Source organism: Acanthopagrus latus, chromosome 21 (assembly GCF_904848185.1).
Source record: "Acanthopagrus latus isolate v.2019 chromosome 21, fAcaLat1.1, whole genome shotgun sequence".
Lineage (NCBI taxonomy): Eukaryota > Metazoa > Chordata > Actinopteri > Spariformes > Sparidae > Acanthopagrus > Acanthopagrus latus.
The window spans coordinates 19,815,694-19,841,840 of record NC_051059.1 but is presented as its reverse complement, the minus strand read 5'-3'; the positions used below and the strand labels follow the sequence as shown (position 1 = coordinate 19,841,840).

Here is a 26,147-nt window from a genome sequence, read left to right as displayed (position 1 = left end):
CTCCTTTTCGGACACTGTTACTTTTGTTTTGTTAGTTGTTTTATCTTGTTATACCATATTTTGAAGAGAGTGGAGCTGGAGAGGATGTCCTGAATGGATCTGACTGAGAACACACAGACGCACCATGGTAGCAACTGCTTTACTGTGTATTTTACTCCATATTCACTCCAATTTACAGAAATTAACATCGTGCTGGCTTGAAAGAGACTTCGGACATATCAAAATCAGACGTATTTAGGTGGCTGGTATCTGTGAGTGAGTACAGAAGGGGACTGCTGGGCCTTGGTGGGGGTATGCGCTCTACTGGGTGCCATTCCCGTTAGACGTCAGTTTTAAATGGGGTCACAATAATGAACACAGTGATAATGAGAACAGTCCAAAGTCCATTTTCACCAAACATCCGAGTGATGTCAACTGGGAAATGGTAATGGAGAGAAATGTCATTTTGGTCCAGGCGGATTCGCGTCCGTCTGATTTATGACATTTGGTAGACATTTTCAGTTTCCATGTGGGAAACCCATTTTCAAGTCTGATTCCCTGAATATAAAACCATAAACGCGAAAACAGTTTTCCTCGTGGCTCAGCTGCTCGAGCGTTTCCTCCCTGCTTTCCCACTCTCCTCTCATGTTGTCTCGCCGACGATGTTCCTGCCTCTCTGACTGGCACAAAATGGACAGAAACACAAAGTGATCTCTGATGCATCTCACCCAGTGAATTTATGGTGCCAAATAAATATTATCTCCGCCACGGCAGTTATTATCTCTCCGCGATGCGCTCTTCATCTCGAGTCTCAAAGCATCAATCTGGTCCTCTGTCAACACAGAGCAGTGCAGATTATTTAACCGACATCTTAAAAAGACCGTCTTCAAATCACCAGACCCCGAGAGAGGGAGGGTAGAGTTATACCGACAGAAAAGGAGCCTCGGGATGAAAAGAGCATAATAAGGGAGGAAAATAACAGCCAGGATGAAAAAAGTACAGAAAATCGCTGTACGACAACATCCTAACGCTAGTAGATGACATCAATTCTGCAGACCTCAGCTTCTGGCTCTGTGGGGAGGCGTCTTAGCTCCTATTTAATATTAATCTACTCTCTGAGGGGGTTTGGATTTAGGATATACAGAAATATAAGCCCAGCGGGGTCACCGACACAGCCTATACTATATGTATGAGTCCTTCTCAGGGATGAGAACGGAAAAGAAGACAGGTGAAAGGAGACACCGACTCGTTCAACAGGCCGACTCAGCAGCAGAAATAACAGTTACCATAGTAATTGTGTTCTCAGAGGCGGCTGCGGTCTCACTCAGCGGAAAGTGAGTCAGCATCTGCGGCACCAGGAGGACATCTAGTGGTCGCCCCGTGACCAGCAGGGAACTGTTATCACCATGGCGATGGAAGCCTGGACCACAGGGAAATGTTTTTAAACTGATGGCTTAAAGTGGCAACCTCGAAGATTTCCGGAAGTGGCAATTACAGGTGCATTTTTTGGACCTCACTGCTTCCAAGAAATCCTTTTTTTTTTTTAAGTTTCGTCATCTGCTGTTATCGGGTCTTTTCTCTGTTTGATCAGCAATAACCGTTTATTTTCAACACCAGCAGAGACCAGGACAAACAGAACTGTTATGCCGCGTGCAAAACCAACTACTCTCTCTGACCGACCAACCATTGCTCAGCGAACGCGTCACTAACCGTACGCCACCAGTGATATTTCCCGGGGAAAGTCACTGCGACACCCAATGTACATCTTTGGTATTCCAGCAGATGCAAGGAGCTTCCATCAGAGGGCCACAGGCTCTGTCATCATTGTGTTCCCCGCATTCGGCAATAGATAGTGACTTAATTATTAATGAAAGTCTCAAATTAATTATGTGTGACTGATTTTGCACAACTAAATGACTTCAATAAACAGCATCAAGTATCTGAATTACACAGCTGGTTAAAGGAGAGGCTGCCTCTCATGCACACAGGCTTCATACTCATTCATTGCTCTGATATTTATAGGTACAAATCAAATTCTTTTAACTTCAGCCCTCCAAACATTTGTCCATGTTTAGATTTGCAAACCACACTTGGTCTTACACGGCAACAGGCTGATTCTTCCAGAGATGAAAGCTGAGAAAGTTTCTCCAACATTCACACACACACACAAAAAAAGAAAGAAGTTAATGGGCCTTGAAGCGAGCTTAAGCTCTGACACACAGAGGAAGAAAAAGAGGATAAACATGTTACACAGGGGGGAATCATTCAGGGTTTGTGATCAAAGTGGGAACTCTGAGCACAGATCAGCCCGTACTTTTAAATTCAACAACTGTAAAGTCGGGAAAAAGATCTAATTCCTTTGGCAAGACATTCACACACCCACAGCAGCTCCACTGGAGTTGGCCAGGGACCAGTTCATCTGGTTCCCCAAGTAGAAATGTTATGATGTGAATACAGATACGGAACATTAGCTAATGGACAAGCTGAGAGGACAAACTGTCGAACTGGCTGTCTGCTACGTTCATCTTTACATTTTTTATGAAAAAGTCTGCAATCCCTTGAAGGCCCATACTGCATATTTTAGCATTTTCTGTTAATTGCATATATTTAATATTACTTGCAACACTTTTCTAGCTCTGTGCAGTGTGGTAATATATTTAAAGGTGCTTATTGTGAGAAATGTTGATTTCTGAGTCTCATTCCCAACTCGTCAAAAAACTGACGCTTCAGGATTGTAGGACGGTTCAGCGGCCGTCACAAAGAGTTATTATTTGACAAATTGACAATGAGGCTCAAAAATCTTACAAATAACACCTCAGTGGAGGTCTAATAAAATACACGTATTCATCTTTTCCTTTCTTAACTTGTATTTTACTCTCTTAAACACTGAACGAACAAAACTGACAATTTCCAAAGATTTCCTCAGTGGTGCATTCAGGGACACTCTGAGGTGATCTACCATTGACAACAGGAACACATACTGTGTGTTTGTTCATTTGCTGCATTAAAACTGTCGCTGATTAAAAGTAAAACTTGAAAATCTCTGATGGCAGTTTGTCCTTGATGGTTTTAAGAAATCTATAATCGTCAGAGCATTACAGAAGCATAACTAACTTCTGCCTTCACCGCGATGACTCACGTTCTGTATCTCAAACTAATTTCAAGCCTCAGTGAGATGATTGTTTTTGTAGCGTACTCAATAAAAACTAAAAAGCAATTTCTACCAGGAAAGGAAGCAAATAAACACAAAATGGTCAGTGCAAAAATAAACTTACATCAATTCGTAGCTAATGGGGCGAAAACGAAACAAAACCCGCGAGTGAAATATTCTTTCGTAATTCTCTGAGGACACTCTGAAGCTCAGGCTTCAGAGGAGAACTCACAGTTTTTTATTTACAATCAAGTGGTTATAGCAAACAAGTACGCAGGATGTTTTTATAGGGTTGGGGACATTGTGCAAAAAGGAACAATAACACTGATCGAGTCTGTTGTGTAACGGTGATTTATAGGACAAGGCATATAAGAAATGAAGTGCAGTTTAAGTTCTTAGATTTCCTGACAGACTGATAAATCACTGAAGTTACAAACAGTAAAATGCAGCTTGTAGTGAATCATGTTGTTTTTAGCTTGAAACTGTCATTATTATTACAAGATATGAATCCAGAACATTTCCCGAACTCATTCCCAAGCTTTACTGACCGATCCTCCAAAACTGCATGTCGACTCAACTTAGTGTCATCAAATGATCGGAGGTGAAAGTGAGCGAGGCTGTTTATCTTGCAAAGGAATTCGGACTAAAAATGTAACTACGTTAATCCGTCCAAGAAGGATTAGTTTGAAAACCAAACTTCAATTTTTAACGGTGCACTTTGTAGTTTGAGAAGAAATTTTAATCATTTAATCATTGGTATTTTATGATTCTATTTAATAATAATAATAATAAACTTTACTTTGTTTATAACTGCTGGCCTTCCTCAAGTAGCCACCTCTCTGGCTTCAAACAGTTCAAGAAAATAAATACTTCTGAGTTTGTTTGTTTTTTTTTTTCAAAACTACATAGTGCACCTTTCACAGTAAAAGAGTTTTTGAAGTTTTTCAGACCTCTGGATTCTTCTTCGGTCGGCCTCGACGTTTCCCTGCGCTCTTCTTTCTCTTTGTTTCCTCTCCTGGGTCAAAATCAGAGTCACTGTTGTTTTTTGCTCTTGCTTTTGTCCTCCCCGTGCTCTTCTTCGCCGTCTCCATCTCTTCTTCTTCTTCCTCTTCAGCTGAGACGAAGGACACTTCACTGTCTGATTGCTCGTCCTCGCTCTCCTGTTCACTGGAACCTTTTCTCTTCTTCTGCGGTTTTCCGGTCTTGGAGTTTGAACCCCGGCCTGTTTTTTCCCCTGCAGGAATCAATTTTCCCGCTGCGTTCCTCTTCGGTCTTCCTCTGGGTCTACCTGTGCTCCTCTTTTTACTTTTCGGTGCATCAGTCCCTTCCTTCTGCACCTCCTTCTGCACCTCCTCCTCTGTGTCTTGTTCTTCATCTACATTGTCAAACTCAGAATCTGTGCCTTTCATATTCTCATTCTCCTTGGCGTCACCACTGTCGCTCGCCTTGTCTTTCGTCTTTCCCTTCTTCCGTGCACCTCCAGAGCTCGACGAGTGGTAGCGCTGGAGGTGACTCTTCAGGCTGACGTTGTGGTTGAATCTGTAGTCGCAGTGCGGACACTTGTACGGCCTCTCCCCCGTGTGCAGGCGCAGGTGTGATTTGAGGTGGCTCGACTGGTTGAAGCCGCGCTCGCACACCGAGCACTTGTACGGTTTGAGCCCCGTGTGCACCACCGAGTGTCTCCGAAGGTGATGCACGTCTTTGAATTCAATCTCGCAAACTCCGCATTTGAACTCCGTCGGGGCTCTGTGACCTGCCAGGTGGACGCTGCGCTGCTTACGGGTCGCGAACGCCTTTGGACAGTCCGGGCATTTGTACGGATCTTTGCAGCCCTGATGCGTCTGCTCGTGTTTACATTTGTCCAACCTTGTTTTGAAGGTAATGTGGCAGTATTTGCAAGGATGCTCGTAGGTTTCGTCGTGGATTCTGCTGTGAACCTGCAGAGAAATTTGGGTGACGCATCTTTTGCCACATATGTTGCAGGAATAGGGCTTTATTTTGTGCTCACACGTGTGAGGCTTCTGGATGGTGAAGAAGCGTCCGCACTCTGTGCAGAGCTCGTTGATTTTGAGGCCTCCCGCGGAATCCAGCTCCTCTTCTTCGTCTCCCTCACTCTCATCTTCACTGTCTTCTTCAAACTCCTTTGTGAGCTCTTCAGCCAGCAGAATTCCCTCCGTTGGACACCATTCGCCGTCCGAGCTCACCCTACCGTCATCGCCCTCCTCGCCTTCCTCCGAGGGAACACTCTCTTCGTCACTAAATGTAACAATCTCAGAGAAAACTGTGCTACTGGGGTCGTCATCTGTTCGCATTTCCTGTGAGAGATACAACAATAATATCATGATTACACAGAACAGGATACTAGCGAAAAAACAAAATCTATTATTATTCATTCTCTGAAGACTTAGTAGACTTAGTACAGCATGTCTTATTATTCAAGTCTTACCGGTTGATCTGCAGCAGCTGGGACAATGGCGTTGACCTGGCTTTTCCACTGGAAGCTGTAGTCACACTTAAGGCACCGCAGGTTCAAGACGATGAGCAGCCCACAGGTGACCTTCTCCATCTGAAGTTTGAAGCCGCACGACGGGCACTTGCGGCGAAACAGCTGGAAGAGGCAGCTTTCATTCACGGAAATCTTTCCTTTCATCTGCAGGAGCGCGGCCCTGCGGATAAATGAAAAGGAAGACATCAAAAGTCAGCTTGAAGCCGAACAGAGAGGGCGCAAAGAAGTCAGGAGAGTGTCGCTCACCTTTCCTTGTTCAGATCAAGCAAGATTTTTCGCTGCGACTGGTCAAAACCAGGCGCATTTGAAACATCCGGAGAATGCAACACTGCACTTGATTCAGGACTGGCGTCCCACTGATAAGCAACGTCTGTAGTTTGATCAAGCTCCTGCAAGAAAGGACAAAAGTACAAGCTTGTATTTAAACACAAACTATATACAATTCACGAATGTTGTGTTCAGTTGACATTATCGATTAGAGCTGCAACAATGAGTTGTCAGTGATTAAAGAAAATGCCAACTATTCAGACAATTGCTTGTCCAAATTCTCTGATTCCAGCTTCTTAAATGTGAATATTTTCCAGTTTCTTTATCTTCGCCGACATTAAACTGAATAACTCTGGGCTGTGGACCTAACAAGACATTTGAGGGCATCATCTCGGGGCTTTGGGAGAAACAGACTGCTTTTTCACAGTTTTCTGAAATTTTAGAGATCAAACTACAAACTGATTAATCAAGGATATAATGAATACAACACAATCATTAGTCACAGCAGCCCTGCAAGCATCATTCAAACTGGCCTGCGCATGGGAACACAAGATGTGGACTAGCATGTGATTCACCGAGTTATGCTACATCGGGTCCAGATTTTTTAACAACAAAGGTTAACATAAGTTACACCTATGTCTGACTTTGTTCTGTCTGCTTATTAGGTTTGATTCAATTTTATACATAGAAGCACGGGAAATTTTAAATTGTGCCTGTTTCATCTAAGAAGCAGGTTGTCGGTTTGGTTTAAAGAGTCAGAACGACGCCACATCTGGTTCACGGGCCACCAGTTGAATATGTGTGTAATCTATGTTGTATTAAAGAAAGTGGAGATTATAATAAGTCAGACACTGACACTGATTGTTTATGAAAGTGCACAAAGATAATAGCTTTTGTATGGACTCTCTATGACATGGTGATATGGAACAATCACACTGTTACACTCTATTTTATCTGTGCTGATACTGACACTTTTATGCAAAATCTCCTCTAATTTACACTGTCATGTTATCATTCTTTCATTTAAAACACGTTAAAGACGTGAAAACAGGGGCTCTGTCACTGACCTGTTGCCTTTATTACCACTTAATTCATGTAATCGTGTGTTCACAGTGTGCTGCTTGGGTGAAACTCTGATTGAACAACAACAAAAAAGAACATCCAGCTGTTCGTCATGACTGACCAGTGAGGTGCTGAGGAGGTGGGCAGGTAACAGGCACATCTGTCGGGCAGACTCACCACATGTGGGCTCTCCAGAGGCTCCTCTGGCTCTGACTTGATGCACAGTGACGGGACAGCGTCAAACTTCAGCCGGACCGTGCCAGTCTCCGGAGTCACGTTTATAAAACAGTCGTCAGTGAAGTGCTCAGTGCAGATGGTGATGTCGGTCCAGGACGACTCCTTCAGCCGCTGACCGTTGACTTCGAACAGGAACTGGACCCACTCCAGCCTGCTCTCCGGATCCTCCGGTAACTTGAACCGCTGCGCACTGCGACGCCATGAATCACACCCGACGACTGAGCACATCCTGAATTTAAGTCCCGTCTCTCCAGTTTCCCGATAGCGTTTAAGTTTAATATTTAATGTGACCAAACCTTTCAGGGTGGACTGGTTCCCAACGCCATAACAGTGGCGAGCTAACAGCTAGCTGCGTTTTGCTAGTAGCTGTGATGGTAACGGAATGGGCGGGGCTCTACGGCCGGGTGCACCTGGTTTTTCATCAGGCGTATCCCGGCTGTACGGGCAATATATGAAATGACTGTCTTTAAAGGTGCAGTATGTAAGAATTCTACATGAAAACGTTTAAAGAATGAATTTAAATCAACAACAGATTATGAAGAAATAACGGTTTGTAACTTATGATGTCTGTGATTTGTGTCAATTAGCTCCAGCCCATCCCAGTCCAAAACTCCTCTGCTAACAAGGAAACACAAACACTCCTCTGGTGTACCAAACTCCCAGTGCATACAGCTATATGAATGGCTAACCAAGCCAACAACAGCTTCAGTTTGTCAAGCCACTGAGAAAACTAAGGTAAAACAAAAACAAAAATCAAGTAAAGAAACAATATTACTTTATTGTTTCTATATTTGCGCTAACACTTTGATTTTATTTGGCCTTGAATGTGCCTGCTGCTATGATGACCTAATTTCCCCTCTGGGATTAATAAAGTTATCCATCTGTCTTAAGTGAGCCGCTGTTTGTTTTTTGATGCGCCTGAACTAGAGTAAATAAGGTAACCATGGCCCTAGAGCAAAGTGAAGGTCCTAAAAGACACATATAGCCTACCTGTGTTTGTTGATATGTGTTCTTTATGAAGACCGAACTTCTTCCTCATGTTTAATCTGGTGCAAGTTTTATTTTACGAATCCAAGTGATAGTTTACACTGATGTTCTTCTTAATGGAACTGGACCCAATTATTCCCACTGTGCCTGTTTGTTGAAGTTTCACAATAAAACATTCTCTTTGCTCTGTAGGGAGTCTGCTGAGTTTGTTTCTCAAGAAGTAAGAATACTTTTTATGGTCAGATGTTTGACTGAAATTGTCTTATCTTGCAACAGTGTCCCATTTTTCCTTTGACTAATTCAGTGTGATACCTGTTGCCAGTGGTTCCATGCTCAGTGCCTGCAAATGGACACAGCACAGTCTCTGGAGGCAAAGGAAAAAACATGGAATTGCATTTTGTGTTGAAATCGTACACACATAAAACAAATATTTCACCTCTGATCCATCCCATTCACTTTGCACGAAGGAACCATTGGAAAAATAAAAAACTGTTTTTATTGGTCTTTCTTTGGATTGGAATTTCTGTTTTTCCTGAATATCTTGGGTCTAGCCCTCCTTCATTGACTGAATAAGTTTGCTGCCTTCGTCCAACTATGTGTGATCCAAAAAAGTGTCACTACAAATATATACCAATCAATTCCAAATGGCCTGAAACATGCAATTTCAGGGGAAACATTTGGAAATTGAACATTTGACGCATGCAGGTTGGTTAAAGGTAAGAATAATAGAGTTTATTCATTTGAGGTGATTTTGAGATGAGATTTCTCCACAATGCTCCAGTGAAATGCAACCAAATTTGAACCAATTAACACATCTGATATTCATATACAGTGTAGGAGTTTATGGAATTATTGATATTTTAAAACACAGCAAGAGAACCTGGGAAAATCAGTGTATTGTTGAGCCAGTGGTATACACATCAGTTAACAGGATTTAATCTTAAAAGTTCCTTCCTACCATCTGAAGTGCTGCATGTGCAGCTCAATGAATTTTTATGTCTTCTACGGCTTTATTTTTTTTTTTCAAGTGTTCTTGGTCAAAATCACAGAATGTTTTGCCCTTCCTCTCGATCTACTTGTGCTCGATGTCACTTTCTTCCTCCTCTCCTCTGCCAAGTCAAAATATATTAATAAGCCCCTCTCGGGCACATCGTCCTAACTCTCTTCATCGCTGCAACGCGTTGTCTTTGTCTTCCGTGCCTTTACTTTGGCAGCCTTAGTGTTTGAACACTGTACTTGAGTTTCCTCCGAAACCAAGTTGCCAGCTGCATTTCTCTTCGGTCTTCCTTTTGGTCTCCCTGTGCTCCTCCTTTTACGTTTTTTCCTGTCTGTTGCCTTCTGCCCCGTCTCTCCTGCATCATCTACGCTGTCGGAGTTGGATGCATGGTAACGCTGGACATGGCTCTTCAAGCTCACGTTGTGATTGAAGCATTTGTCGCAATGCTGACACTTGTAAGGTCTCTCCCCTGTGTGCAGACGCATGTGGGACTTCAGGTGGCTTTGCTGGTTGAAGCCACGTTGGCACACCGAACATTTAAAAGCCCTCTCTCCCGTGTGGACAAGTAAGTGTCTTTCAAGAGCGCGCTTACGGTAAAATGGTAATGCACAGATGTGACATTCCAGCTGTTTTGGACCTCCGTGAACCTCCAGGTGGACTCTGCGCCTCTTATTTGTTGAAAATGTCTCTGGACATTCGGGACATTCGTAGGGTTTTTCTTCACTGAGGTGAGTCTGTTCATGAGTGATTTTGTCCACCTTTGTTTTGAACGGACTGTAGCAGTATTTGCAGCGGTGCTCGTAGTTTTCATCATGGACTCTGCTGTGAGAACTTAGAGCGGCCTCAGTGACACATCTCTTTCCGCAAATATTGCAAGAATAGGGTTTGATTTTGTGCTCACACGTGTGGCGCTTCTGTTTATTGAAAAACTTTCCGCAGTCTGAGCAGAGCTCAGTGTGTTTGCCTGCAACTAGATCATCGTCGTCGTCGTCATCCTCATCAGATTCATCATTAAGAAGCCTGTCATCCAGCAAATTTGTTGGATCCCAATCTTCGTCTACATCCACGTCATCTTCATCGCCCGATACCTCATCCATGGTATCGCTCTCCTCGTCAATAACAGCAACCATCTCAGAGATGCCTGTGGCAGTTTTGCGCTTTTCATCTGTCAATTCTATCTGTGAAAAGACACGATGACACAAAAAAGGGGATAGGTAATGTGTAAAAATGTCAGAGTGAATATTACAGGCAAACAAAGAGCTGCAAGCATATAATATTTACATATAATATTTACATATAATATATATAATATAACATATAATATTAATTTGCTAATTATTTGGAGATTATTGGTCTAAGAAATGTACAAAAATTGTAAATAAATAAAAAAATGCAACTATCAAGAGTCAAACTATGTCACCAACAGGATAATGCAGATAATATAATAGTAGTTGATATGTTGCAGTACATCTGTTACTATTCACGCCCTACCTCTCTGATCAGTGGCGTTACATCTGTGCCTCCTGTCAGCTGTTCACCTGCTGGGATGCTGGCATGGAATTGGCTCTTCCACTGGTGTCTGTACTCACACTGGAGGCACTGTCGGTTCAAGACGATGAGCAGCCCGTAGGTGAACTTCTCCACCTTCACCTCAGAACCACACGACGGGCATTTGCGGCCGAACAAGAGGAGGAGGCGGTTTTCATTCACGACACACTTCCCTTTCATCTGTAGAAGTGCAGCTCTGAAAAAAAGGGATACAGGTTTAAAGAAAAAAAAAAAACTTGTCTTCTGTAACAAAAGCACAACTGCGACAAATGATCAACTTACTTTTCCCTGATTATGTCAAGGTTTGCAACTTTTTGTAGCACCTGACGATAATCAGACATGAAATCATCTGAAGCATCACTCGGCACTGGGCTTTCCTGGGCAGCTGCAAATTAGATTTAAACTTTAATATTCACTCGAAGAGAAAACATTTGCACGAACACCCACTCCAACTCATACATTATCTAGTTTCTTACCTGGTGAAGCTGGTCCCGACTCTTCAGACTCTGAAGAAGGAATCTCATCCGCTTCAGGTTGATCATATTGAGAAGCAGCGTCTGTTGTTTCCACAGGCTCCTCCTGCACAGTATCACAAGAAATATAAGCTTGGAGTCGTAGCAGCACAGACCGACAATGAGCCATACGAACAAAAGCCAGATTCATGGTTATCGGTGGGGTTTGTCACCCAGCGGTCTTCAACCTCACCTTTGCTGCGGAATCCAAACTGTGGAACGGCAAATCTTCCACCTGGTTCACTTCCCCGTCACAATCTCCGCTCACACACTCATGGCTGTCTGCAACGCCCTCGCTCACGCTGCCGTCGCTTTCCTCTTTACAAACAGCACTCACCTTCAAAGATAAAAACAAATCATTATATACTGCTCTATACAAGATGATCCACACTGTAACTGTAAAACCATAGAACAAACTATTTGGTTTATTTAAAGCAGGAGAAATACATTTGCTTCTGCAGAATAATCAACTGCTGTTTATAACCTTTTCATAGTTCATACAGAGGTCATTATTATTATCATTATATATTATAATCTGCAGCATTTTCCAACTTCCTTTAACCTGAGTTGAGATATTCTGGTGTTGCAAACATTTTTTAACTAAATATGATTGTACTAGTTCACTGTAAAATTGTTTTTGCTGCAAATATGAGGAGTTAAATTCATGATTACATTTTTAAAATCCCCGTCTGTACTGTGTTTTTTTTTTTTTTTTTTTGCCCAACGTGCCCTGGACCCAACTTGAAAACCTGAAAAAACATGACTTGGAAGTTGTCTGTAGTTTTAACCTGTTGTCCTAGAAAGTGGTCCCAAAATCTCTAAAGCCTATTGTCGAGTGAATCGTGTGAATTAAGTATTAAGCTAAAAAGAATGATAGCCTCTTAAAAGCCCTTTTGTCAACACCAACAGTGTGCAAGACTATAAACGTGTATAAATGAAGATCCACCCAGAGGTTTGTATCACAACAAACTCTGAAGAAATGGTGTCAAACGCAATCTGTAGCTCCTGATGTAACGCGTACAGTAAAAGTTATAACATGCTGAAGATGCAGTGGTGAGTAATGAAACCGAGTGTGAGTGTGTCTCAGAGTAACACCCCCTCATGCTGTTACCTCACCTGGTAGGACTCGGGGTGCTCAGGTAGCTCCTGCTCCTCTGGTTCTGACTTGATACACAGAGACGGTACCGCACTGGACGTCAGCTGGACCGCGCCGGGTAACGAACTGAGGTTATCAAAGCAGTCGTGGGTAAAGTGTTCGGAGCAGATGGTGATGTCGGTCCAGGACGACTCCTTCAGTCGTTGTCTGTTGACCTCGAACAGGAACTGGACCCACACCAGCCTGCTCTCCGGGTCGTCCGGTAATTTGAACCGCTGCGCATTACGAAGCCACGAGTCACATCCGACGACGGAGCACATCCTGGATCGGACCCGCGTCCGGATGGTGTTGTGGTTTAGAGTCTACACGGGCTGGAGGAGAGGCTCCCTGTTTCCGCTCACATCCCAACACAACAAACACGCATGAGCTAAGCTAACAGCTAGCTTAGCTGCAGCAGCACCGGCGGGCAAAGTTAGCAACTGAATGGGCGGGGCTTGGTAGAAGGGTTCGCTTGGTTTGATGTACGGTGTGTCCCGGCTTAAGGTTAATGCTTGAGAGTGCTTAAATCCTTGACATTTTTCTGCCCCTAGCCCTAACAGGTAAAGGTGTAACACCTGAAATACATATTTCATATTAAAACAGGAGTTTATTGGAACAATTACTGGCTTTTGTACAGAGCACCACATAACCTCTTGTCCCCACAGTCATGAACGTACGGACTGTGTCGTATTTTGAGTTCAAAACCACGTTTTTCTACTATTTAAAATGCAATAAAGTATACATCAAACGTATGATAGAAATGACTTTTTTTTTTTAAAAATCCAAAATGTATAAAATCTCAAATGAACTGATCATCCTCAAGTGTGTCAAAAGTCTGTTCTTTTTAAATAAAAATCACTGATGTACTTTCTTTGACCTATTTTCTCAAGAACTATAAAGAAGTTACAATGTTAAATCCACTGCCTCTTTTCAGTTGAGGGAACATCTCACAATTATCTCAAGATTTCATATGAAGATTTTGAGCTGATGTCACTCGTCTGATCAGCTTTATTATTAGAGAATTGCAAAAGAGTGGAATAAAAATGGATTGACTTACAGGATTTAATGAGTTTTACATGATTGGTAACAACATGTGGTCTGATCCCAGTAGCTGCCACTTTACACAATGCATTTTCCAGGTTTACCTCTCCTCAGCAGAAAGTGGAACAGTTCACAGATCGATCATAAGTATGTATGACAGAATTATGTGGACTTATATATCCGACATCAGAAAGCAACACAGGCATTCGACATCCGCCCTGTTTAATACGCTTTAATTCACAAGTATACGCATCAGGACATCTTGACATGATTTGTTATGTTGTCATGTGGTGTAACTTTCTAGAAACACAGTCCAGATCTATATGAACCACTTTTAACTCCTTTATCTTTGCAAATGTTTGAGCCAAATGAATTTTTTCACTTCTGTTTATTTCAAGAATCATGTCACTGCTAGGTTTTTCCTTGGTCTTCCCCTGGGCTTTCCTGAACCTTTACCACTTTTCTGGCTGTTGTGCTTCTTTTTCTTTTTTTCTTTGGGTTCAAAATCAGAGTCACTGTCAGAATCTCTCGCCTTTCTTCTCGATCTGCTCGTGCTCGATGTCCCCGTCTCACTCCTCTCCTCTTCCTCCTCTGCTGAAGCAACAAATGTGTTGTTGTCACTCTGCTCATCCTCACTCACTCCATCATCGTGTTGTGTTTTCTCTAACTTCTTCGCCTGTTGTTTTCCAGACTTTCTCGTTAAACACAGGCGTTCCACGTGCACTTTCAGAGCAAAGTTGTCTGATTCATTCCTCTTTGGCCTTCCTATGGGTCGACCTGTGCTCCACTTATTAGATTTTGGCAACTCTTCCTCTGTGTCTTCATCATCTAACTCGGAGTCTGCACCTCTCTGACTCCCACCCCCCTCAGCTTCACCAGTGTCTTCTTCTATATCCACGTTCACTTCTTTTACTTTTTCTTTACTCTGTTCACCTCCAGAGTTGGATGCATGGTAACGCTGGACGTGGCTCTTCAGGCTCACGTTATGATTGAAGCACTTGTCACAATGCTGACACTTGTAAGGCCTCTCCCCTGTGTGCAGGCGCATGTGGGACTTCAGGTGGCCTGGCTGGTTGAAGCCTCGTTGGCACACAGGACATTTGAACGGCCTTTCTCCGGTGTGCACAGGTAAGTGTCTCTGAAGATAAAGCGGCGCGAAGAATTCAACCTCGCAGATGTGACATTTTGTCTGGCGGGGGCCTCTGTGATCCTCTAGGTGGATTCTGCGTTCCTTATTTGTGGGAAATGTCTCTGAACAGTCGGGACATTTGTAGGGTTTTTCTTCAGTCGAGTGGATCTGCTCGTGATTGAATTTGTCCACCTTTGTTTTGAATGACAGGTTGCAGTATTTGCACCGAAACTCATAACTTTCGTCATGAACTCTGCCGTGGGCACTGAGTGCGACCTCACTAACACATCTCTTCCCACAAATATTGCAAGAATAGGGTTTGATTTTGTGCTCACACGTGTGAGGCCTCAGTTTATTGAAAAACACCCCACAATCTGTGCAGAGCTGGCTGTTGATGGGGACAGGTGGAGGATGGTCATTGTTTTCTTCCACTTCTTTTTCAGATCTGTCCTTTTTTTTTCGTCGAGGCACGTTAACTGGCAAAATATGCCTCAGTGGCTTCCAGTCCTCATCCGACTCCACGTTGCCTTCTTCGCCTGATATCTCCGTGTCATCCATGGGATCGCTCTCCTCGTTAACGATGGCAATGACCTCAGGGATCCCTGTGGTGCTTCTGTTAGTCTCATCTGACAGTGCTGCCTGTAATACAATGACAGGAATGGATGTGGGTGAAATAAAATAAAAATTGTAAAGCGGACTGATTTAAATATTATTACCTAAAAACAAAAGGTTACAGAAACAATCAAAATGACTGCAATAGTAGCAAGGGGATGCAAAATGCAAGTCTCATTCGAGGAGAAGTCTGGTTCGAAAATCTGATGGGAGGTGAGTTTCTGCAAGAAGGTTTTAAGTTGTTTTTTGTTGTTGTTGTTGTTGTTGGAAGTTGGAAGTGATGTAGACGTGTACCGTATCGACCTCCTGTTCTGTAATTAAATGTGCTTTTTTGCAGAACACAATAATGTTGACCGTTGATGTTTTTTATCATAAGCATATAAATTCTTGAGTTAAGAGCCATAAAAATGTTTTGTGAGGACACAGTGACTTTGACAAAGCTTAGCTTCAGTCCAAGTTGCTGTTGTGCCAAATTTGTAGAAATTCTCTCAAGGACTCCTGAGATATTATTCATGAGAAACGGGCGGTCAGATAAAAAAGATAAAGCCTTTAGCTGGGGTGCCGCCATGACATATGGCATCAGATAACACTCTCTGTCGCAGTTTCTCTGACTACTCTAGTCCTACCTTTCCCGTCAGCAGAGTTACATCTGTGCCTCCAGTCATGGTTTGATCATCAGCTGCTGGGACGCTGGCATTGACCTGGCTTTTCCACTGGTTTCTGTACTCGCACTGGAGGCACTGTTGGTTCAAGACAATGAGCACCCCAGAGGTGACCTTCTCCACCTTCATCTCAGAGCCACATAACGGGCATTTGCAGCATTTGCACCAACCTGCAGTAGAAAGGGAAAACATTTAAACAAAAATTTAAAGAAAACATACTTCCTTTTCTCTGTTCAACTCAACATTCACATGTTTCAGATGCATCTTATCATACACAGATAAAACTGCGTCTCTATCAGTTGAGACGTCTCTCTGGGCAGCACTTCCTTGGGTAGCTGCAAATTAAGTTCAAAGCATATTAGAGAGAATTCTTCACTTTACGTCATTTGTGATAAAACAAACTTTTCTTCGTTTGTTTTTACCTGATAAAGCCAGTCTTGACTCTTCAGAAAGGGACGTTGGCCCATCACATGTTTGAAGTTTACTAGCAACTTCAGCGGCTTCCACTGGCTCCTACACAAAGCAACAAAAAGTCAAAAATTTTAATCGTGTATAGTTACCAACATACCTTGAAATAACACAAGATGTGGATAGGCAGTGTCGGTTAGTATGTTAATAAAAAAAATGCAGATGTGCATATTGAGAACATTTTGTGCACAAGGAGAGGACGGTACATTTCTGCTGCGGAGTCTGAAGGCTAACGGTAAAATGTCCCTGCCTCTTCTGGAGCTAAGGACGAGTGGTGAGCGAAGCTGTCCTGATAACATCATCTGTCTCCAGGGCTACCAAGGCCAACAGATATGATGTACTCGGCCTCAGACTTATACAGTCTCCCTATAGACTGAGTCACACGTAGACTCAGGATCACACAACGTACCGTAGAGTAATGTAATCCAGCTCCTGGTTTATACTTCAACAGCCAATAAAATCCTCACATGTGTTTAGATGAGTGAGGAGTGACCTTATTTGCACTCTTGATAAGTCTCATGGGTCCGATAATGGTTTAGACCATCAGAATTGGTCTGGTACTGCAGTTTTCTCCTGCTTTTGCCTATCCTATTCAATTAAGCTTTAATCAATGTTTCTGATGATACAATCCAAGTCTCTTGAACCTTCTTTGGTAACAAGCTGACCAGTTATCAGCAATTCCTTAACACCAAATGTTCATATCATGCTTGTACAGGTGTTGCAGTGCTTTTTGTCCCTTTACCATCTACTGTATCACTCCTGTTATGACCAATGAGTCTCAATTATTTCTCTCTGACAGAATTAAGCCTCATGGAAACCGTTGAATTCCTAACTTACTTGTACATCTAGCTTGTTTGTCTTTTATATTAGAACAAAAATTCAACTCTTACTTGACAATTAAATTGTCACTTTTCATGTTATGTGTTAGTGTGTCTTAATTACTAGTGTATTTAAGCATGACGTAGTATGTTCACTTCTGTCACCTGCCTGGGGACTACAGATGTCAATAAGGGTTAGGGTTAGGGGTTAGGGATTTAACATTCTTGTTAAATCACACCATGTATTTATAGTAATGTTCATTAACTTTCCCTGTCCCTTTCAAATACACAAATAAAAAAATACAACAAACAAATAAATACATAACAACAATTGTCATTCTGGGGCAAAAAGGACTTGAACCTTAACAGTCATCCAGTATTTCCACTCATGTTTATGTTTACATCATGAAGAGAGTCACTGTAATTGAAAGCAGCATCATTTTGTTGATGTGCTCAATTCATAGTGAGAATTAACTCCACCCACCTAGTCAGCTTCGAGTGCAAAACAAACTAACCCTGCAGAAAACGCTATCTAATGTCAGATGTAGCCTAAACATACGATGCGCAATGCGTTTTGTCAACTGAAGAGGAAACAAAACTTATTACATTATTATTAAAAAAATGAAAAATACAGCCAGTGTCTGAGATTCCAGCTATCAGATCAGACTCACCACAGGTCCTGGGCTCTTTGGAGGAGGATCGGGCTGCTCTGACCCAGACTGGAGACTCAGTGACGGGACAGCACCGGGCTTCAGCTGGACCCTGCCAGTCGTGTCTGAGCGTCCCGGTCTCACCTTTTCAAAGCAGTCATCTTTAAAGTGGTTGATGCAGACTACGATGTCAGTCCAGGACGACTCCTTAAAGCGCTGTTTGTTGACTGTAGCGAGAAACTGAACCCACTCCAGCCTCCTCTCGGGATCCTCTGGCAGCCTGAACCGTTGAGGCTGATCACTGTGATGTCCAGAGTGACACCCAACGACCGAGCACATCCTGGATTTTAAGAAACTTGGGGCAGGACCAAGAAATAAGACTTATTAGTGACACAAGCAGTGCAGATGATGCTGTTATTTCTTTACCCACTGTTCACGTTACTGTTTACTGCAAGACCGCAAACAGAATTATGTCAAGCGACGAAGTAAGTCAACTAACAATGTTTATTTTGGTGTAACTTTAGTATATTTCGCTGACAACATTAGAGCATTCATTCAGCAAAATGACAGCAATAATGTAAGGTAAGTTTACCTTATATTGGCCAAATGGTTACTAAATATTCAAATTTCACCAGCTACTCTAGCGATTACCTTTTTCTGTGACTGGTGAGTGAAGCTAATGTGCCTGCCACTAACATTATGGTATTTTACAAGCATTTGGCTTTGTGGCTACAGCTAATTTCTGACTGTGGTAATTACCAACATTGCAAATATTTATAACATTGGATAAAGCTTGATAACAAGCTGACATAAGTGTGCAGTCATTATCACGTAACGGCAACAGTATGATTCAATGTCTCAAGCCAAGTGTTATGTACCAGTGCCACTGAGATAATTTGTGAAAACATTTCTATTATAACACAATATGAATGGTATGAATAGCACTGTGCCATACCAAAGTATAATATTTTAAAAAGTTACATACTGAGTCAGCAAGCATATGTCAACAAACTGGCAGTGACTTTGCTACCTTGGACTCTTTGCTCTTTGGCCAGAACAACTGTGGCCAGATAATTTTTTGCCTGCAGCCATAATTGTATCAAAATTTGTGTCTCAGTCGTTTGGTAATTTTGTGTCACTTTTACAGACAATTTCTTCTGCTATACATACAAAACAATGTATTGTGTCTGTCTTGTGTGGAAGGTACAACTAAAACACAAATCAAATTTAGAAAAATAAATGCTAAAAACTCTATCGATGAGCTGAAACTACTCTTTTCACCCACCCCACCCCACAAAGGACACAACCACACAAATGTTTCACAAGCAAAGTCATAACAACAACAACAACAATAATAATGATAATTTTATCAGACCGGCACAATATCCATTTATTTAGCACTCCCTGAGCTTGTTTATATGTGATTGTGCACGTCACCTTTAGCTCTAAATCTAGGGTCTACAATCCTGGGGAGCTAGCAAGAGAGCTAGCAAGATTTGAAAGTGGCACCTCCTCTAAGTTCCACTCCCCTCCCCCTCCCCATCCCGTGAGTGCTCCGTCCAAAGCCTCGCCCCCACAAACTTGAACGCGCATCTGGCAGTGGGACTTAGCAGGGAGAAGGAGAGCCCATTAGCCATTCTCATGGCTAAAAACAACACACAAAGAAGCTAACATTAGCATTGGGCTAATACGAGCTCCAAACGTAGCCAAGTTGGCAAACCTTACATATTTCATGAAGCCAATAAATCCCCCCGAAACAAAACAAATCATTACCTGTCCAGCAGAAAGAGAGCGACATCTGTATCATTTTTCAGGCCCTTCTCATGCCCCAGTTGTCTCCACAGCTCAAACGCCGAACCGATGTTGACTCGGGTCCGACTTCTTTCTTTATCCAGAGCCTTTTTCGTCGCAGCCTTCTCTGCCGCAGGCTTTCTTTTCTTTGCCTTTTTAGTGGGGTGAGCTGTTACAAGTAACGCCGGCTGCATTTTCTCTGCCACTGTGACCAAATGAACGTCTTCTCCTGCAACTCCGTATTTCTGCAGAGGAGTGGGCTGAACACTTCCGGCATCAGTGAAACGTGACGTATGCACGCACGGAGGCGGGAGGGACAGAGGGGGGGCGCAGGCAGAACGAGACATGAAGGCATCTGATTTTTTTTTCTAATCGGACCGAATAGCACGGGTTGGTCAGCTTTTTTTTCAGTCCTGCAGCTGCCACAGCGTTGTGATTATTCTCGTTCCCTTTTCTGAATACATACTGTATTGACTACTCTCAGGATAGAAAGATTATTTCACCCAGTACAACAGAATGTTTTTCTGAACAACATTACAGACCCTAGCTTTAATTCAGCTACACCATAACAGCATCATCAACAAGTCAACACTATAGCCCCTAACACACAGCCTGTATATACCGTTACTGTACCCTCTAAATACTGTATTTCCCGGGACGAGAACGAGACGGGAGCCGGCTCGCGGTGTGAAGGGACACACAAGCGTTACGGTTTACCGTTACGGTTGATACAGTCTTAAAGGCACAGGCGAAATCAAAGACGGCATGTTGTGGGACAAAAATATCGTCTGATACCTCTCCGGATAACAAGTTACGCTTTCGGTCCCATTTATAAAAGGAACATATTTCTAACTATTCGGTTTCAGACTAAACAAACGTGGAAAATGCGCAGTCTGAAACTATTCAGTGTTACACAAGTTGGTGGACTAAGTTACATGTTAGCAGCTACTTTGCACGTTAACTCACTCCCAGTCCTCCGTGATCTCATAAGATCAAATCGAGCTCTAAACATGACCTGCAATGTTTTCTTACCTGGTTACTAGGAAATGAGCCATGTCAGCATCCGTTTTTACTCCCAATTCAAGTTGGAGCCGCCTCCATGGGTCGAACGCGTATCCGATGTGTATTCGGGTCCCAGCGCGGCTTTGGTCGTAATTTCTTTTTGACTGAAGACTTGCCGCTGATAAAACATTCGTTTTCTTCTTGGTATTACTTTTTAGCAGACTTTGTGTGGTGGCGGGTCGTTTGCTGACCGTAGCGGAATCCATTACTACCCAAACATTAGTTTGAGTTGTCAGAAACGCGCATTCATCGTCATCTGACGTCACGTCCGCAGGACTGCGTGGGAAATTCGGACCACGACAGTAATCATCCCCTGGAGTCACATCCCTGGTGTTGCAGTGACCTATTTTCTCAACAACTATAGAGAGTTTACGATGTTAAATCCACTGTCTCTTTCCAGTTATGGGAAAGTTTCACATTTATCTCAAGATTATGTATAATTAAATATTTGACATCAGAAAGCAACACAGGCACTCAACATCCGCCCTGTTTAATACACTTTTATTCACAAGTATACACATCAGGACATCTTGACATAATTTGTTATGTTGTCATGTGGTGTAACTTTCACAGTCCAGATCTATATGAACCACTTCTGACTCCTTTATCTTTACAAATGTTTGAGCCAAATGATTTTTTTTACTTCCGTTTATTTCAAGAATCATGTCACTGCTAGGTTTTTCCTTGGTCTTCCCCTGGGCTTTCCTGAACCTTTACCACTTTTCTGGCTGTTGTGTTTCTTTTTCTTTTTTTCTTTGGGTTCAAAATCAGAGTCACTGTCAGAATCTCTCGCCTTTCTTCTCGATCTGCTCGTGCTCGATGTCCCCGTCTCACTCCTCTCCTCTTCCTCCTCTGCTGAAGCAACAAATGCGTTGTTGTCACTCTGCTCATCCTCACTCTCTCCATCAACGTGCTGTGTTTTCTCTAACTTCTTCGCCTGTTGTTTTCCAGTCTTTCTTTTTAAACACAGGCGTTCCACGTGCACTTTCAGGACCAAGTTTTCCGATTCATTCCTCTTTGGCCTTCCTATGGGTCGACCTGTGCTCCTCTTATTACATTTTGGCAACTCTTCCTCTGTGTCTTCATCATCTAACTCGGAGTCTGCACCTCTCTGACTCCCACCCCCCTCAGCTTCACCAGTGTCTTCTTCTATTTCCACGTTCACTTCTTTTACCTTTTCTTTATTCTGTTCACCCCTGGAGTTGGATGCATGGTAACGCTGGACGTGGCTCTTCAGGCTCACGTTATGATTGAAGCACTTGTCACAATGCTGACACTTGTAAGGCCTCTCCCCTGTGTGCAGGCGCATGTGGGACTTCAGGTGGCCTGGCTGGTTGAAGCCTCGTTGGCACACAGGACATTTGAACGGCCTTTCTCCGGTGTGCACAGGTAAGTGTCTCTGAAGATAAAGCGGCGTGAAGAATTCAACCTCGCAGATGTGACATTTTGTCTGGCGGGGGCCTCTGTGATCCTCTAGGTGGATTCTGCGTTCCTTATTTGTGGGAAATGTCTCAGAACAGTCGGGACATTTGTAGGGTTTTCCGTCAGTCGAGTGGATCTGCTCGTGATTGAATTTGTCCACCTTTGTTTTGAATGACAGGTTGCAGTATTTGCACCGAAACTCATAGCTTTCGTCGTGGATTCTGCCGTGGGCATTGAGCGCGACCTCACTAACACATCTCTTCCCACAAATATTGCAAGAATAGGGTTTGATTTTGTGCTCACACGTGTGAGACCTCAGTTTATTGAAAAACACCCCGCAGTCTGTGCAGAGCTGGCTGTTGATGGGGACAGGTGGAGATTGGTCATCGTTTTCTTCTATTCCTTTTTCAGATCTGTCCTCCGTTTCCCGTCGAGGCACGTTAACTGGCAAAATATGCCTCAGTGGCTTCCAGTCCTCATCCGACTCCACGTTGCCTTCTTCGCCTGATATCTCCGTGTCATCCATGGGATCGCTCTCCTCGTTAACGATGGCAATGACCTCAGGGATCCCTGTGGTGCTTCTGTTAGTCTCATCTGTCGGCGCTGCCTGTAATACAATGACAGGAATGGATGTGGGTAAAAAAATTTTAAAAATGTAAAGCGGACTGATTTAAATATCATTACCTAAAAAACAAAAGAGTACACAAACAATATCAAACTGACTGCAATAGTAGCAAGGGAATGCAAAATGTAAGTCTCATTCAAAAATCTCATGTGAGGTGAGTTTTTGTAAGAAGGTTTTAAGTTGTTTTGGTTTTTTTTAGTTGTTATTGAAATGGAAGTTGGAAGTTATGTTGACGTGTACCGTATCAACCTCCCTCCTGTTCTGTTGACAAAATAAAAGTGCTTTTTTGCAGAACACGATAATGTTGACCTTTGATGTTTTGTTATCATAGAGTATAAATTCTTGAGCCAAGAGCCATAAAAATGTTTTGGGAGGACACAGTGACTTTGACCTTTGACCACCACAGCTTAGTTCATCCTTCAGTCCAAGTTGCTGTTGTGCCAAATTTAAAGAAATTCTCAAGGACTCTCGAGATACTTTATTCATGAGAAACGGACGGTCAGGCAAAAAAGACAGAGCCTTTAGCTAGGGTGCTGCTATGATATATGGCATCAGACAACACTCAGCAGTTTAGTGTGTTTGGTTTTCTTATAGACATTTTCTTAGATGTACAATTCTTGCTCTATGTCGCAGTTTGTCTGACTACTCAAGTCCTACCTGTCTCGTCAGCAGAGTTACATCTGTGCCTCCTGTCTGGTGTTGATCATCAGCTGCTGGGACGCTGGCATTGACTTGGCTCTTCCACTGGTTTCTGTACTCGCACTGGAGGCACTGTTGGTTCAAGACAACGAGCACCCCGTAGGTGAACTTCTCCACCTTCATCTCAAAGCCACATAACGGGCATTTGCAGCTAAACAACTGGAGGAGGCGTTTTTCATTCACGACATACTTCCCTTTCTTCTGTAGAAGTTCAGCTCTAAAAAAAGAGACATAGACAACAATTTAATATAAAACATTTAAACACCAACCTGAAGTGGAAGTGAAAACAAAATGTAAAGAAAACTTACTTTTCTCTGGTCAAATCAACATTCAAATTTTTCTGATGCATCTTATCATACACAGATAAAACTGTGTCTCTGTCAGCTGAGACGTCTCTCTGGACTGCGCTTCCTTGGGCAGCTGCAAATTAAGTTCAAAGCATATTAGAAAGAATTCTTAATTTTACGTCATTTCTGATAAAACAAAATTTTCTTCTTCTTTTTGTTTTGTTTTTACCTGATAAAGCCAGTCTTGCCTCTTCAGAAAAGGACGTTGGCCCATCACATGTTTGAAGTTTACTAGCGACTTCAGCGGCTTCCACTGGCTCCTACACAAAGCAACAAAAAGTCAAAGATTGTAGTCAACGGATGAAAAAGTCAGTGTATACTTACCAAGAAACCATGCAAGAGCACAAGATGTGGATGAGCAGTGTCGGTTAGTTTTTCTATGAAAAAAATGCGGATGTGCATATTGAGAACATTTTGTGCACAAGGAGAGGACGGTACATTTCTGCTGCTGAGTCTGAAGGCTAACAGTAAAATGTCCCCGTCTCTTCTGGAGCTAAGGACGAGTGGTGAGCGAAGCGGTCCTGATAACACCGTCTCTGTCTCCAGGGCAACCAAGGCCAACAGATATGATGTACTCGGCCTCAGACTCATACAGTCTCCTTTTAGACTGAGTCTCATGTGGACTCAGAATCACACAATGTACCGTAGAGTAACGTAAACATAGCTCCTGGTTTATACTTCAACAGCCAGTAGAATCCTCACGTGTTTAGATGAGCGAGGAGTGACCTTATTTGGACTCTTGATAAGTCTCATGTGTTCAGGCTTTCAGAATTAGTCTGGTACTCCAGTTTTCACCTGCTTTTGCTTATCCTCCTCAGTTAAGCTGCAATCAATGTTTCTGTTGATACAATCCAAAGATCCTGAACCTTCTTCAGTAACAAGCTGACCAGTTATCAGCAATTATTTCACACCAATGTTCATTTCATGCATGCACAGGTGTTGCAACGCTTCTATTATCTTTACTATCTACTGTATTGCTTATTACTAATTTGTATTGTGTATCTGTGCATTGTTACTTGTGATGTTTGCATTTCTGTCACCTGCCTAGGCTGTACAGTTGTTAATAAGAATTCTTGTTAAATCACACCATGCATTTTATAGTAATGTTGATTAATTTTATCTGTCCCCTCCAAATAAACAAATACACTAAAAGTAGACAACAAATTGTCTTTCTTGGGCAAAAAGTACTTGAATCATATCAGCAATCCAATATTTTCTGTGATTTAGTTCATGTTTACGTTTATTCAGGAAGCCATTCATTATAAATAAAAGCAGCATCATTTTGTTGATGTGCTGAATTCATGGTGAGAATTAACACCGCCCACCTAGTCGGCTTCGAAAGTAAAACAAACTAACCCTACAGAAAATGCTATCTAATGTCAGATGTAGCCTAAACATACCGCGGGCGATGCGTTGTGTCGACTGAAGAGGAAACAAACTTCATTGTAATACAAAAAAAATGAAGTCAGTGTCTGAGATTCCAGCTGTCAGAACAGACTCACCACAGGTCCTGGGCTCTTCGGAGAAGGCTCGGGCTGCTCTGACCCAGACTGGAGACTCAGTGACGGGACAGCACCGGGCTTCAGCTGGACCCTGCCAGCCATGCCCGAGTGTCCCGGTGTCACCTTTTCAAAGCAGTCATCTTTAAAGTGGTCGATGCAGATTGCGATGTCAGTCCAGGACGACTCTTTAAAGCGCTGTTTGTTGACTGTAGCGAGAAACTGAACCCACTCCAGCCTCCTCTCGGGATCCTCCGGCAGCCTGAACCGTTGAGGCTGAACGCTGCGACGTCCGGAGTGACACCCGACGACCGAGCACATCCTGGATTTAAGCCCGGTCCAGGTTAAAACGTGTAAAAAATCAGCACGTACTATCTCCAAATATAACAGTATCTACAACCCAAAGTGTCCCGAATACACACGAGCTAACAGCTAGCTATTTTTGTTAGCGCAACGGATGGAAGAGTTGTGGATGGAATGGGCGGGGCTTCTGGTTGGGGTTCGCTTGGTTTGTAACCAGGCGCATCCCGGCTCGAGGTGCAACACGTGACATCACTTTAAGGTTAACTTCACCCAAAAATGAAAATATCAGTCATTATCTGCTCCCTCGATGGAAAGTTTGGAGAGATTTTTGGAGCAGGGATGTTGATGATAAATCATTCATTGATTATTCTCCATCAAGAGTCTTGCAGAGTAAAAAAGTATTAAGAGAGACAAGCACAAAATACAATATATTAAAATATGTGATGAATTTTTATCATTATTTTTTTAGCAGACTCATCAATAATATGTGGGAAACAAATCCATCTTTTACTCCCATGAAAGTTTGATAAAAGACTGATAAAAATCCATGTGCTGGTCTGTGAGGTTTCCAGCAGGTGGCGCTGCTCTGCTTCAAAAGTTTTGCATCATGACCTTGACTGTCGCCATTGGGTTTTTTT

At 42.8% G+C, this 26,147-nt stretch overlaps 4 protein-coding genes across 5 annotated transcripts; all 4 read right to left on the bottom strand.

Moving 5' to 3' along the window:
• Positions 1–3,304: 3,304 nt before the first annotated feature.
• LOC119011365 (myoneurin-like) lies at positions 3,305–8,756 on the bottom strand. The gene is made up of 4 exons (XM_037084419.1): positions 7,143–8,756; positions 5,883–6,025; positions 5,577–5,796; positions 3,305–5,445 (listed from the first exon to the last, which is right to left on the bottom strand). The coding sequence occupies exons 1-4, from the start codon at positions 7,428–7,430 to the stop codon at positions 4,075–4,077; spliced, it is 2,022 nt and encodes a 673-aa protein (XP_036940314.1). The 5' UTR covers positions 7,431–8,756; the 3' UTR covers positions 3,305–4,074.
• Positions 8,757–8,901: 145 nt separating this feature from the next.
• LOC119011366 (zinc finger and SCAN domain-containing protein 20-like) lies at positions 8,902–13,310 on the bottom strand. Its single transcript, XM_037084421.1, has 6 exons — positions 12,363–13,310; positions 11,440–11,583; positions 11,211–11,313; positions 11,017–11,119; positions 10,678–10,930; positions 8,902–10,364 (listed from the first exon to the last, which is right to left on the bottom strand). The coding sequence occupies exons 1-6, from the start codon at positions 12,660–12,662 to the stop codon at positions 9,345–9,347; spliced, it is 1,923 nt and encodes a 640-aa protein (XP_036940316.1). The 5' UTR covers positions 12,663–13,310; the 3' UTR covers positions 8,902–9,344.
• Positions 13,311–13,627: 317 nt separating this feature from the next.
• Positions 13,628–20,879, bottom strand: LOC119011363 (RE1-silencing transcription factor-like). Of its 2 annotated transcripts, none has more exons than XM_037084417.1 (5): positions 20,585–20,879; positions 17,783–18,116; positions 16,248–16,338; positions 15,790–15,995; positions 13,628–15,190 (listed from the first exon to the last, which is right to left on the bottom strand). In XM_037084417.1, exons 1-5 carry the CDS (start codon positions 20,818–20,820, stop codon positions 13,823–13,825), a joined length of 2,235 nt encoding a protein of 744 aa, XP_036940312.1. In that variant the 5' UTR covers positions 20,821–20,879; the 3' UTR covers positions 13,628–13,822. The 2 variants fall into 2 exon arrangements, with proteins under 2 accessions (XP_036940312.1, XP_036940311.1); XM_037084416.1 differs by lacking the exon at positions 20,585–20,879 and adding an exon at positions 19,535–19,917.
• Positions 20,880–21,098: 219 nt separating this feature from the next.
• On the bottom strand, positions 21,099–25,921 carry LOC119011364 (zinc finger and BTB domain-containing protein 24-like). The gene is made up of 5 exons (XM_037084418.1): positions 25,210–25,921; positions 23,877–23,967; positions 23,669–23,780; positions 23,319–23,577; positions 21,099–22,643 (listed from the first exon to the last, which is right to left on the bottom strand). Exons 1-5 carry the CDS (start codon positions 25,525–25,527, stop codon positions 21,276–21,278), a joined length of 2,148 nt encoding a protein of 715 aa, XP_036940313.1. The 5' UTR covers positions 25,528–25,921; the 3' UTR covers positions 21,099–21,275.
• Positions 25,922–26,147: the final 226 nt, after the last annotated feature.